Source organism: Melopsittacus undulatus, chromosome 3 (assembly GCF_012275295.1).
Source record: "Melopsittacus undulatus isolate bMelUnd1 chromosome 3, bMelUnd1.mat.Z, whole genome shotgun sequence".
NCBI lineage: Eukaryota > Metazoa > Chordata > Aves > Psittaciformes > Psittaculidae > Melopsittacus > Melopsittacus undulatus.
The window spans coordinates 56,445,592-56,460,685 of NC_047529.1; the positions used below are offsets into that span (position 1 = coordinate 56,445,592).

At 37.5% G+C, this 15,094-nt stretch overlaps 1 protein-coding gene across 1 annotated transcript in view; it reads left to right on the plus strand.

Annotated features, from left to right (window-relative positions):
* Positions 1-15,094, plus strand: part of GRIK2 (glutamate ionotropic receptor kainate type subunit 2) — a 399,537-nt gene that overhangs the window by 301,209 nt on the left and 83,234 nt on the right. Inside the window, exon 13 of the mRNA XM_005145088.2 lies at positions 2,070-2,287. Coding sequence (XP_005145145.1) covers positions 2,070-2,287 — 218 coding nt within the window. The remainder of the gene's footprint in view (positions 1-2,069; positions 2,288-15,094) is intronic.

Below are 15,094 nucleotides of genomic sequence, written 5' to 3' on the forward strand. Positions count from 1 at the left end.
CTTTACAAAACATTTGCTTAGCGCTGGAGGATACATGATAGAGGGAACTCATACATGTCTTGCTGACACCCCTTGCTCCCAGGAAACTGTGGGATATAGTGCTGGACATGACGTTACCTTGGGTACATGACAGTCAGCCCCTAACCAGGCTCTGTTTCACAGGCCTAGGTGGCACTCGTTTTCAGTCCTTGGTAAGGTATGAACTTGTGGTAATTGGGGCAACTGTGGCAAATGTTTCCAATCTTCTTTTCTTCCCAGTCCTATCTGACTTTACTGTTGTTGCTTTTTAAATGAAACAAGAACAATTTAAGAGTTGATGATGGTGGGCTATGTTGGGAAATCTGTTAGTGTTATGGTGTCTAAGTGTCTGACTAACAGGGCCTAGGAGCAACTACATCAGAAAGGTACTTTTTTACTTTTTTCCTTGCAGAATTCTAGGCAGAGTCTGGCGCTGGAGTTGGCTGTCATGTCCAAGTCTGTCAGCTTTTTTTGTTTGAAACAGCAAGGGTAAGATGAACTGCAGGGTAAGATGGGCTGTTTTTAAATATGATAGTCCAGTTATGATACCACTTCTTTTTTCCTAATCTTTGGTTCCCCCTCCTTCTTCTTCTCTTCTTTTTTTTGGCATTGACTTTGGAAGTTTGGCATAATCTTTCATTTATATGAAGATGTGTTACCTTGCTGGACCAGTTCCTTAAATAATTAAATATAAACACTAAGATTTAACAGAAACAAAATAGTCCATCTTGCCTCCATTCCATTTTACCCAGGAGATTTAAAATCAAGCATATTAGCAATTAACAAAAAATTATCGTTTTGGTATAATAGTATAGTGGATATGGTGAAATTTTTTCGAAAACAAGTTTCCAGCTACTTCTTAATGATCTTATGTAAAGTTCTTACAGTGAAGCTTGAAATTGTTTATTTAACATTACTAGAAATTTCATTCAATTCAGTTAAAATGTTATGGAAAAAAATCCATACATACTCATTTATGATAAATATTTGCGGTTGTAAATTCCATTGTTTTTTCCTATTTTTAGTAATTAGGCACAAGAGTTTATGTGCTTCAAATTGTCTCATTAGACTCTAAATTAGCATTGATAATTATGCAAATTACTACAAGTATCTGTCTCCCTCCTCCATTCTTAAGTGCCATGAGCAGGCAACTCCAGCAATGCATTATAATCTATCTTTATCTAGTTTATGCTTAGCGGTCTAATCTTTTCATTGCTGTTCTATCAAATTAAGTGTGTGGCATAGCCACCCATGTTTATCTGTAATTGTGGGGCTACCTATAGAGATGGGAGATGTAATTTTTTATATAAGCAGTTAATGAGCAACCCTTTACAGCGATGTTAATAACAAAAGTCCAAAGCATATTTATAAAAGATTTCAGAATTCATATTTCAGATACTAAATACTTTTGTTCTATACCTGCTCCTCTCATCAGTAGCTAACTTTTACTTACTTAAGTGACTTTTTACAAAGTACTTAATATTTGTGTAGTGTCTTGATGATGAAGAACTATATAAATGCTTCAATATTTACTTAGAGGCTCAATCCAGGCAGGATTAATCATAGAATCATGGAATCATAGAATCATAGAATAGGTAGGGTTGGAAAGGACCTTAAGATTACCTAGTTCCAACCCACCTGCCATGGGCAGGGACATATTGCACTAAATCATGTCACCAAAGATTCCATCCAGCCTGGTCTTGAACATTGCCAGGGATGGAGCATTCACAATTTTTCTGGAAAGCCAGTTCAAGTAACTGCTTTTTTCACACTGATATGTATATATTTATAAATTTTAAGAGGCATTGATCATTGAATCTCCCATTTCTATGTTTTGATTTCCACAGCTCCAAAAAAGTCTGTCTTTACAAGTGTAATCAATCCTTATTTTTCATTTCAGTTGTGTGTTTGTACAAGCAGTACATGTAAGCCTGTAGCCTAAAGATTTTTTTGCACAGTGATTCCATCTCCCCACTGTGGCAAAAAGTGCTGAACACTTATTAATTATTGTCTGTGCATTGGTTTCACTTTTCTCCCCTGGTTTTCATTAGGTTCTGAGCTCATGCCCAAAGCCCTCTCCACCAGGATAGTGGGAGGCATTTGGTGGTTTTTCACACTTATCATCATTTCTTCGTATACTGCTAACCTAGCCGCCTTTCTGACAGTGGAACGTATGGAATCCCCTATTGATTCTGCTGATGATTTGGCCAAGCAGACAAAGATAGAGTATGGGACAGTTGAAGATGGAGCAACCATGACTTTCTTCAAGGTAAGCTTTATATTCTATTTTGAAAAGATGCTGTGTCCAATTGCAGATGGAGGACTTGCACACATTGCTAAGAAGCAACAGATATGGTTCTTCCTGACATCAAAAGCTGTTGAAAATCACTTTTTGAGGATTTGTAAGATAGTAAAGGAATCAAATGTAAAAACTGTCATGGTAAACAAAAAACAATTTCTCTGATGATTTTTGCTTAAAGAATTGAATTTATTGTAGTAGAGTAAGTGAAGAAAGCTGAACACTTTGCTCAGACAGATCTCTTATAGCCATGTACAAGAATGTGTTTTGCCAGGTTAAGAGTTACAGTATCAGTTCAACAGCATTATACTTAATTTTAGTCTTTTTTTTAAGCAAACAGACTACATTAAGAATTTCAGTCACTGGGCTGAGAAAACCATTTAGGGCTTTGTATTTTTGAGAATCTTTTGAATGAAATTTGGGGTTCACATAAAAAAGCTCAGATTCTGCCAGCTTGTCTATTCCTTTTAATCTGATATTAAAATAATTCTATTTTAAATATAGTGAAATATGCTGCTGAATTAGAGAGAAATCTTCTCTAACTTCATCAGTCATTTATGTGTCCATAAATGAGATGTATGCATGAAAGGAGAGAGAATGGTTTGTTCTCAGACTTATGTCTGATAACACAGAGGTGTCTCAAATCTTCCAAACAAGGAGGTGTTTACCAATATTTGCCTGATCTTTGGTACATTTTGAAAACTTCTAGCTAGTGTATTCTGTTTTTCGAGTTGTTATGCGGTCACCTAAAACTTTACTGTGTCCATTACACTGGCATTTGAAATTAAACAAATTGAGGTCCAAGGAAACTTGTAAGCTGGTGCATAAATTGAAGAATGTGTTATGTTATCAATTCCTATCAGATTCAGACAGTACAAAACCGGTCTGGATATCAAGGCTAAATAGTCACTATTTAATCTTATTACCTTAAAACAAATCGAAGTGCATATATAGTTTTCATTTTTTATAAAAGTTATAGGGGTTCAGCTTCTACTTGGAAATAAAAATCATAGAATCATAGAATAGTTAGGGTTGGAAAGGACCTTAAGATCATCTAGTTCCAACCCCTCTGCCATAGGCAGGGACATCTTACGCTAAACCATGTCACCCAAAACAATTCAGCTTCTGTATATTGGAATGTTTTAGGCTGCTTAACTTATAGCATACTGCTGCAAACTTATAGCATTGGGAACATTCTGAGTATTTTCTCCAGAATACATGTTGGAAAAGGATGAACTTAATAGAAGTAACTAATCTGTTAGAGGTCTCTTGATGTCAGGAAATATGTGAAGCAGTAAAAAGAAACAACATTGAAATTTTGAAGACAGAGGTTTTAAAAGGAGTTAAAAATATTTAATTATTTATTATTTTAAGGCCACAAGGAGATGACACAAAGTATTTATTGAGTTACCAGAAAACACTACAAGACTTCAATTTCATTTTTGTTTGCAAAAAAATCTTTGAACTTGTTCTAATTCAGATCTGAACAGAGATTCTGAAATATCAGGAAGCAAGTTTAAATTAGCAGGGTGTTTCCATCTTGTTGTCAGAACCAGTTTTATCTGCATGTTCTTGATTTTTAGTTTTTCTTCTCCCCACCCTTAATTTTCTCTCTTATTTATTTTTTTCCTTTTTTTTTTTTTTTGTATGTGCATAATCTGTGGGGCTTTTAAGCATAGAGAATGTTTCTCCTTCTCTGGATGTTTTCTTTTTGCATAATGATATACTGAATCACAGAATCATAGAATAGTTAGAGTTAGAAAGAGCCTTAAGATCATCTAGTTCCAACCCCCCTGCCATAGGCAGGGACACCTCACACTAAATCATGTCACCCAAGGCTCTGTTCAACCTGGCCTTGAACACTGCCAGGGATGGAGCATTCATATTTTCCCTAGGCAACCCATTCCAGTGCCTCACTACCCTAACAGGAAAGAATTTCTTCTACGTACCCAATCTAAACTTCCCCTGTTGAAGTTTTAACCCATTACCCCTTGTCCTCTCATGACAGTCCCTAATGACCAGTCCCCCCCACAATCACTATAGCTCCCCTTCTGATACTGGAAGGCTGCTATGAGGTCTCCATGCAGCCTTCTCTTCTCCAGGCTGAACAACCACAACTTTCTCAGCCTGTCTTCATATGGGAGGTGCTCCTGTCCCCTGATCAACCTCGTGGCCCTCCTCTGGACTTGTTCCAACAATTCCATGTCCTTTTTATGTTGAGGACACCAGAACTGCACACAGCAATCTAAGTGAAGTGTCACAAGAGCAGAGTAGAGGGGCAGAATCACCTCCTTCCACTTGCTGGTCATGCTCCTTTTGATGCAGCCCAGGATACGGTTGGCTTTCTGGGCTGTGAGTGCACACTGCTGGCTCATGTTCATTTTCTCATCAACCAACACCCCCAAGGCTGTCTTTGCAAGGCTGCTCTGGATTTCTTCTCTGCCCAGCCTGTAGCTGTGCCTGGGATTTCTCTGACCCAGGTGTAGGACCTTGCATTTGTTGTGGTTAAACTTCATGAGGTTGGCATCAGCCCACCTCACAAGCATGTCAAGGTCCCTTTGGATGGCATTCCTTCCCTCCAGCATATCAACCAAACCACACAGCTTGGTGTCATCGGCAAACTTGCTGAGGGCGCACTCAATCTCATTGTACATGTCAGCGACAAAGATGTTAAACAAGATCGGTCCCAACACAGATCCCTGAGGGACACCAGTCGTTACTGGTCTCCAGCTGGACACTGAGCCATTAACCATAACTCTTTGTATGCAGCCATCCAGCCAGTTCTTTATCCACAGAGGGGTCCACCTATCAAACTGATGCCTTTCCAACTTAGAGACGAGGATGATGTGTGAGACAGTGTCAAAAGCTTTGCACAATTCCAGGTAGATGATGTCAGCTGCTCCATCCCTGTCCATCATTTCCATAGTCCCTCATAGAAGGCCACCATTTTGTCAGGCAGGATTTCCACTTAGTGAAACCATGCTGGCTGTCACCAAGCACCTTGTTGTTTTTCATGTGCCATGGCATGCCTTCCAAGAGAATCTGCTCCAAGATTTTGCCAGGCACAGAGGTGACACTGACTGCTCTGCAATTCCCCGGGTCATCCATTTTCCCCTTCTTGAAAATGAGTGTTATATTTCTCTTCTTCCAGGAATTGGGAACCTCACCTGACTGCCATGGTTTTTCAAATATGATGGCCAGTTGCTTAGCAACTTCATTTGCCAGCTCCTTCAGGACCCGTGCATGGATTTCATCAGGTCCTATGAACCTGTGTACATTCAGATTCTTGGGATGGTCTTGATCTGGATCCTCTCCTAAAGTGGGCTTAGGGTCTTCATTCTCACAGTCCCTGCGTCTTCTTTCCCATACTTGGGTGGTGTTGTCAGAGCATTTTCCAGTGAAGACCGAGGCAAAGAAGTCATTCAGAACCTCAGCCTTCTCCAAATCCTGTGTAGCCAGTTCTTCTGATAGCTTCTGAAAGGGATCGTCCGTTGTCCCTAGTCTTTTATTTGCAATGTATCTGTAGAATCCCTTCCTGTTATCTTTAACATCCCTAGCCAAGTTTAACTCTAACTGGGCTTTAGCTTTCCTAACCTGGTACCTAGCTTCCCAGACAACATCCCTGTATTCTTCCCAGGCAGCCTGTCCTTGCTTCCACCTTTTATAAGCCTCCTTTTTTCCTTCGAATTTTCCTCAGCAGCTCCTGATAAGGAGGTCTCCTGGCCCTCCTGCTGCACTTCCTTCTAGTTGGGATGCAACAGTCCTGAGCTTGTGGTAGGTGATCCTTGAATATCAATCACCAGGTCCCCCCTGCCTTTTAGGGCTATATCCCATGGAACCTTACTAAGCAGGTTCCTGTAGAGGATAAAGTCTGCTCTGTTGAACTCCAGACCGGTAAGCTTGTTGCATGCTCTTCTCACTGTCCTGAGGACCTCCAATTCGATCATCTTGTGATCGCTGCATCCAAGGTTCCCCTGGAACGTCACATTTCTAATGAGCCCTTCCCTGTTGGAGAGCACGAGGTCAAGCATGACACTTCTCCTTGTTGCCTCCTGTAGTACCTGCAGAAGGAAGTTGTCTTCCACACAAGCAAGGAACCTCCTGGATTGCTTGTGCCAGGCCGTACCATCGCTCCAAGAGATATCAGGGTGGTTGAAATCCCCCATGAGGACAAGCACCTGTGAATGTGAGGTTGTTCCTATCTGTCTATAGAGTGGTTCATCCACAGAGTCCTCTTGATTAGGTGGTCTGTAACAGATCCCCACAGTAATGTCTCCCGTCGCTTTTCTCTCTTTAACCGTGACCCACAAACTCTCTATTGATTGCTCACCTGTCCCCAGGCAGAGTTCCATAATCTCCAGCCTATCCTTACCATAAATAGCAACTCCCCCTCCCCACCTGCCAGGCCTGTTTTCTCTGAAGAGCCTATAACCTTCCATTCAAACACTCTAGTCATAGGAACCATCCCACCATGTTTCTGTGATGTATATTATATCATACCCCCGTAGACGTGCACACATCTCTAATTCTTCTTGTTTGTTCCCCATGCTGCTCCCATTTCTGCACAAGTGTTTCTTTCTGCTCTCTTTCTGCTGTTTCTTTTTATCTAGATATATTTTGTGGTTGCCTTGTATATTATATCCAAGAGCTAGAGAGGTTACTGCTAATGAAATAGCAGTTGCACATCCTGCATGGAAGATTTTTGTTTGGAGTTGGAATAACCTAGACTTACAAACAACAAAGTTATTGCCAGATCACGTACATTAGTATCGTTTTTAGTACATTAACAAATTCTTCTTCACTGTGAATAAAAAAGAAATCAGAACAAAACACAGCATTTGTTTATTCAGTTGATATATTTAAAGTCAAATTAAGATTTATTCTGTGGAACATTTTCTGGGCTTTAGGTGTGAACAGATCATGTTTAGTAAGTGTTTTGTGATGTGCAAATGCACTGATAGTGAAGAACTCCAGTTCCAGGTAGCAAACAAATGATTCCAAACATTTTTCTGATGTGTACCATCTTATCTAGAAGTATGTAAATTAATTGATATTGTTTACTTAATGGATCTAAACTTAAGTATTAGAAGTAGCTACAACTGTTCTTGTAGTTCAGCTGATAAAAATCATGCTTAAAAAGAAAAGTAAATAGAAACTACATAATCTCATTTGATTAATGCAGTGTCTGAAGAAACTTTCAGGTGGAATTTAGAATTTGCTTGATGTAAATGTTATTTGTTATAGCTATCTGTGTAAAAAATACTATTTAATTAAATAGTCTAAGAAAGATAAAGCAAAACATTTGTATACAGCCTGTTACAATAAACTTTCTGGTAAAATTAGGTATTTTACCTAATGAGTTTGAGTTTCAGAAAACAGAATATTACCATTCTGGTAAACATAGCATATATGTATATGTGTGTTTCCAAAATATACTTCTATATTGTATGAGCAAATTGCTTCAGGAATATAATTTATTACATGAAGAAAAAGGAAAATGCAAGAGAATATTTTAAAGTAAGATTATAAATGGGATTGCCTTCAAGGGTACTACTAGAGTTGAACAGCTCTTAGATACTACTACTAAATAATAATATAAAAACTACTTAAGAATATGAAACTGATAAAGGAAGACAAAAACTATCAGAAAAAATATCTTAAGTTACGGAAGTGACACAGGAGGTAGATAATATAGATTGAAAAGACAGAAGAGTTGCATGTTTCTGCATTGTGTGTAAAAAACCAGGGTAAATAGTCACATTTGAAATTCCTTTCAGAATAATTTCTGTTTTACCAGTAAGTTAAAGGAGAGCTTTAAATGTTGTATATTGTATTCTCTGATATATAGACAAGTAAATTTCAAGTCAGAAGTAGCACTGCCATTTTAGATGACATTACGGAAACATAATGAACTATTGTGTTCTGCTGACCACACTTTGAAAATATGTTTAAAATAGGAAAGAGTTCATTGAAGGTGAAGGAACTACTGTACGTCTGGAAATAAACATTGTAGTTAGAGGCTAAAGATCAGTCTATTTAATTTGCTGGAGATAAGGTTAAGAAGTGACTTGAATGGCTTAATGGGAATGAGACTTTTTACAGGAAATGACTGTTCAATCTAGTAGAAAATTACATAATAAGATCCAGTGTTTCAAAGCCAAAATTAGGCAAAATTCAAACTAGAAATAAGGTATATAATTTCAAGAGTGAGAGTCATAAGCTCTACAACTTATCTAAGAGTTGGTTGGATTCATCTGTCACATGCAACAACTGTGAGGAAAATGGATACATCATAACCCAAACATATTATGGGTTTGACTTAGAGGCTACTGAATAAAACAGATAGACTTAATTATACAGGAGCTCAGATTACTTTTTAGTAGCCCCGTCTCACTTCAAAAAATCTATGAGAGTATGTGTTCTGGGGGAGAGTGTTGCACAAAAATGGTTGAGAGGATAAATTTATTTTCTGTATGTTTTTCTTTAACTGCTTTGTCTTGTTTTAATTAGAGTGAATTGGGTAAAGCCATGGCATTATGTTACAACAAAACATGAAGGCACCAGATGGTTTCCTAATGTTAAATGAAATTATCATATCTTGGTAATAGTTATTAGTTCCAATCACAGTGAGGCTTGGTAGCTGCCCATGAAACTGACAGTAATTTCTGCATAAATTATCTATACAGCAGTCCATTGAATTCTGAATTAAAAAAACTCTGCAACTTAGACAGAGCTGTGTGATACTAAAACAAAAGTATATTTTTTGAAGGAGGAAATAAAGGGAATCAGACAAAGTAACTGCTAGATTAAAACCTATTAGAAAGCACAGGGAATACGTGTTGAAAACGCTGCTACCCATGAGGGTCAAACATCCCTGTGAAATAGTTTTGGTGAAAAACGAGAATGTTGTCTCCAGAGGTTTACTAGATCCTTCACATCATTGTATGCCTCCTCATGGACTGAGAAACTTTACAACCCCTTTTAGAAGCCAGAAAGTTAAGGAAATTTTCAGTGCTCTCTTCTCTTAAGTTCTGCTTATATAGTCTGAGCATGGAAAGGAAGTAATTTCACAAGTCTGTTACATGCCTGGTAGGTCTTGTGAGCCATTTCATGTGCAACAACAAATAAAACCTTAGTATTATATAAGAATTAGAAGAAAAGTGAAAGTGTAAAAGTAGATTACAAACCATATTTGCTGCTAGGCTTGTGGTGTTTCTCAAATCGAGGAGGTTTTTTAGTTATGAACTTCTCTTTCTTTCTCTTAGCTTCTTTTGTCACTATTGACTATTTTCAAATTTTAGAAGCCTGTCTTCCTTCCTTTGGAATAAAAAAAAAAATCATGAAAGATACTCTTTTCACACTAGCTGTTATGGAATAAAAAAGCTCAGATTTTTCATTGCCTCTGATTTCTGTGGTCTCTCAGCCTATTCTCAAAATTGCAGTGTCTGTTTTCTTGCTGAATGACAGTTCTGAAATTGAGAAGAATAATGTTAATTCAACCCTGTCCATCCTCACACACAGAGAAACAACTACAGCACATATGCTTATAGGTACTCTGCAGTTTTAATATTTTCTTGATGAAGTTGCTAGGTACATTTTTTTTTTCTCATATATTTTTCATGTCTGTGCCTTTCAATATCAATAATTTTTTCTTTCTACATTTTGGTACAGTACCATCCATAATAGGAATTTTCTCAGTTACAGTTACTTAGTGTTTGCATACCAAATAGTAAAAAACAAAGTAATTTTTCATTCTGAAATAAGAGTAGATTACTGTCATTGTTTCTGTATAAAGAATTAAAGGTCTTCTAAGCTCTTTGTGTAAGTTCTATATTTTGTATCCTTATTTTGCTGATAGGGAACTGAAGCTTTGAAGGGAATGCATCATTTTCAAAATCACTTGGTGAAAGGCTGATAAGGGACTAATTCGAGAAAGCTGAAACACATCTCAGAATTATTTGGTAGGCTAATCTATTTATCACTTACATTTGCTTGTTTTATTCCTTTTCTTCAGGACACATTTTTATACTCCAGCTGTACTTTACTGTGATATCTTCAATTTCTTCCCTCGCTGCTTTTTCTCCACCATGATCCATGCTTGTGACCCTTTCCAGTCCTGTTCTCTGCCCTGGCTTTTTAACCTTTTTTATCATCTCCTTCAGGAAATTTTGGAGGACAGTAATTCAGTCTTTAGTGTTTACCTTCCTTTTCCAAATTCTGAGCCTATTGTTAAAGATAATAGCATGAAGTTCTATCTATACATTGCAAAATCTCAGAAATAGCCTCTTAAATCTGAAGAAAGGAATTGTAGGGGAACTTTCCCGCTGCTTGCAACTGGAGTACAAGTGACAGATCCCCCCACATAAATGAAAAAGTAGCAACAAGAACAAGTAATTTGTTTAAATGATTTTGGCTTTGGCATGTATAAAGCCAGTATAACTTCAGTGTGTTTTTCAAACTGGGTTTGAACATTGTATTAGAGAAATTAAATTTTTCTGTTTAACAAATAAGCATGTATGTACAAGTATATGGACATGGGCACATACATACATAAAGCCTTTAGCTGAATTCTGCAAATAAACTAGTATGAAGTTTAGCAGTACGTATCATTTGTTTGGTAGAATGATTGCAAGTCAAAAATGAAAGAAACACCACTTCTGAGCTTCTCATGTGTCCACTTGACTGACAGTGACTAATGGAAAATTATTTATTTTTAAATCCCAGCCTCCATATTTTGATCTGGATAATGTTTAAAAAATAATTGGTAGCAGATACTGGAGACACATGTTCAGTTTATTTTAAAATTATTTCTCTTTACAGATAAGTTTTATTTGAATGTAAGAAACACAGTCTTGTTCTCATGCATAAATACACATGTGGAACTTTTGACTAAAAGGGGAATTGAATATATATACTGGATTTTTTTTTCTTTTTTTTTTTTTTCCTTTAATCATAATGGTTTGGGCCTCACTACTAGAAACACATGCAGTTGAAATTAATTATTTTGAATTTGCAAGAACATCTACTCAGTTAACCACTGCTACTGTGAATGTGCAGCAAAAGTTGTCACAGTTGTGAACCTGTAAAGCAAAGTCTGTGGTTGCTCCATACACTTACAAGAACTGAATCTACAATGACAGAGTCTCTAAGAATGAGATAAATGCTTTGTCAAGACCTCAAAACACTGCCTCATTGAGTTCTACTTATTTTTTAAAAGATCAAGAAAGCTAGGTAGGTAAGTTAGATGGTGCATTATCACACACTATAACAAGAGCACCAATGCATTTGAATTCTAAATGGAGAAAATTTACCACCTTTAAGTTCTTTGATCTGAACTTTCTGTCTCTTTGTATCTGAGGGCATGAAGCAGAACTAATTCATGTAAAAGGCCTCATTCCAAACAACTCTCTAGGTACTGGGACAAAGTGACTGAAACGATTTTATGCCATCCCCTTTCTCTGGGGTTGTCAGAGCCATTACTGTTCCTCCAGTAAAAAAGATCTCTTTGGCTGCCTGTTGCATCTCAGTGCTCGGACATGCAGCTAAAAAGAGATGGAATGTGGTAGAAATCCACTACCTTTACATCTTTACCTTTTTCCATGCCTTTTGCTTTCCTGCTTACCATTCCACATTCCTTACACCTTTTTCCCCTCTTTCTGCAATAGGGTCTGAAAAAAGTCAAACACAAGGAGTAGTCAACTTTTCACTTCTGCAAAGATTTATACTGCATTATGACAAATATCCAGATAGTAAGCACTCCTAATGAGCTGCTGAATAACATGTGGTATAATGATAATTATGTTCCAAAATCACAGTATTCGTATTTATCATTTACACCTGTCTCCAACTACAGCTCTTAGAAACTGATGAAACATGTACAAATGCTTTCCAAATTCTTATTAAAGAAATATAGACAAATTTCCAGTAAAAAAAATAGTAATTCACAATAATTTAAATATTGAATTATATATTTAACATAAGATTTGGGTACCCACTAGCTGTTTTTGAAAGGAAATCTGTAGAGAAATCAAAAATAAATTAGGTATTAGGTTAGTATTAGGAAAAGTCTTCTTTATCTTTGGATCAATTAATATTTTGCACAGTCAGCATTTGTTTCTGCCTTACCCCAAGTATTTATAGGGGTTTATGCTGATCTCCCCACAGAATTCTCAGGCAGGCTTGTTGGGGTTTAAATGCAGCTGGTAATTAATTACCACAAAGCTGCTCATTCACTCTTCCCTCTCCACAGGCCACATGGGGTGGAGAATAGAAAGAATGTAAAGCACATGGCTTGGAATAATAACCATTTAATAACTAAAATACAAAATAAAAAACAACAATGCAAATAATAATGATAATGGGAATAACAAGGGAAAGGAATATAAATCTAAAAAGGAAAAGTTAAAAAAATAGCAATTAACACAAATGATGCACAATACAATAGCTCACCACCACGCACTGACCAATACCGAGCCAGCCCAAGCAGCGATCAGTCACTTCCAGGTAGTTCTCCACAGTTTATATACTGGGCATGACATGCTGTGGTGTGGAATACCCCTTTGGCTAGTTTTGGTCAGATGTCCAGTCTCTGCTCCCTCCTGGCTTCCTGTGCCTGTACCAGTGTATTCACTGGCAGAGTATGACAGACTGAAAAGTCCTTGACCATGGTAAGTGCTGCTTACTAACTAAAACTTTGGGGTGTGATCAGCATTATTCTTAGACTAAAACCAAAACACAGCACTATGCAAGCTACTAGGAAGAAAAGTAGCTCTATCCCAGCCAAAACCAAGACAGGGCTGAGCTGTGTAACTTATAGTCCCATCTAGCTTTCCTGTTACATAAGTATTTCTTAGTGTGAATGTGATGTAGAGGTAAAATGAACATAGCAGCAAGAAGCTGCCATTTGTATTATTTTTCAAAATTGCATGCAACCACAATAAGCATTAATAGTTCACATTCATTAATGATTCATACTGTAGGTGGAGTTTGTCTGAATAAAGTTGGTCTTTCTCAGTGTGTAAAGTACAGTAAAATATAGCAAGATCTAATTGCCGCTTGAATAAAAACATAGGGAAAAAAGAAATCAGAGGCCATTCACTGTACCAGGAATTTTTACCAACAAAAGACAAGGTGGTCAGAGGTATGGAGCCTTGTCTAGTGGAAGATGTCCCTACTCATGGCAGTGAGGTTTAAACCAAATGTTCAAGGTCCTTTACAACCCTAATCATTCTATGAATCTTATATCATCCTCCTAAATGTGAAAGCCACTGGAAAACCATACTTTTTTGGGAAGTAAGTTCTGTTGCCTAGACATTTGGAGGTGTGAGAATAGAAAATCAACAGCAATATAGTTCTTGATATTTCAGATTGCAGATTGTCCTGATGTACTATTATAGGTTTTATCTTCTCTCATAAGTCATTATGTTTCCTTTCTCCCATCTGAGGTGCTTCACTTTCTGGCCTCTTCAGGGCCTGTAATGGCACTGCTGACAGGGCCAATTGTAATAAAATGTACGAACTCTGAGTTCTGATCACAGGTTGCAAGGCTTTTTCCTCAGAAAAGCATAGAGTAATTCTTATCTATCCTTACCACCTTTTGCTTCTTCTCCTGCTGCTTTCTTCCAGGAGGCAGGGCGAGGGCATTTTCCTTTTCTCTTTGCTTTTCAATCTTTTTCTGTTTATGCCCATCTTTAGATCATGAACCATGTGAGAAAGAGAACTGAAATAGATTATAGAGATTCCCTCAACTGCAAACAGCTTTGCAGGAAATTCAGAGCACATCTGAACATTTTAACAATCACAGTCTGGAAAGAAATAATCATCTTGCTCTTCAAAGCAAATAGATCACCAAGTAATGATGTAAAGTTCACAGATTTGATCTATGACTTGTCCTGGGACTGTGATTCAGAAAAAATTCTCCAGTCAACTATCTCTTGGTTTAGCCTGTTTGGTCTGAGATCCTGCCATATGAGCAGCCTTCAGTGTTCAGTTCTTGCCCACTGAAGCAGCTTGAAAGCTTTTATTCATTAGCAGAGGTAAACTCTTTGTTCCACCTTGTCAGTTTATATATGATATTACTGAGGTGTTGCCCAACTGCATTAGCATTGCTTTTTGTAGAGAAATGTTTCCAGTGCCAGAACTGCCCTCCACACCACCTAAAGTCTTACTATACTGATGAATTTCTTCTCCAGAGTTATTCATTGCTCCAGATAGAATATTCTTTGAGAATGGTTAAACAATCCTTTTTGTAATACACCTATGGTAATAATTACATAGCTTTATTGGATATGGATGCCTTTTAAGATTTTTCCAGTATGCATGCATTACTTTAACTTGTATTTAATGTATTCAAGACCCTTAATCTCTACAATATAGACCACTGATTTATTAAAAAAGTTATAAAAAAGCATGCTTTAGGATCATAGAATCATTTAGGGGAAAACACATTTAAAATCATTGAGTCCAACTGTTAAACTAACACTACCACTCCACCACTAAACCATGTCCCTAAGTGCTATGTCTGCTATGGAGAAAAGTGGTGTCACTTCCCTGGCAGCTTTTTCCAATGCTTGACAACACTTTTGCTGAAGAACTTTTTAATATCCAATCTAAACCTCCCCTGATGCAGCTTGTGCCATTTCCTCTTGTATGTCACTTGTTGTTTGGGAAAGGAGACATCCACCTTGCTTCAGCCTCCTTTCAGGTAGTTGTAGCAAGTGGTAAGGTCTCTCAACAGCCTCCTTTTCTCCATGCTAAACAACCCCAGTTCCCTCAGCC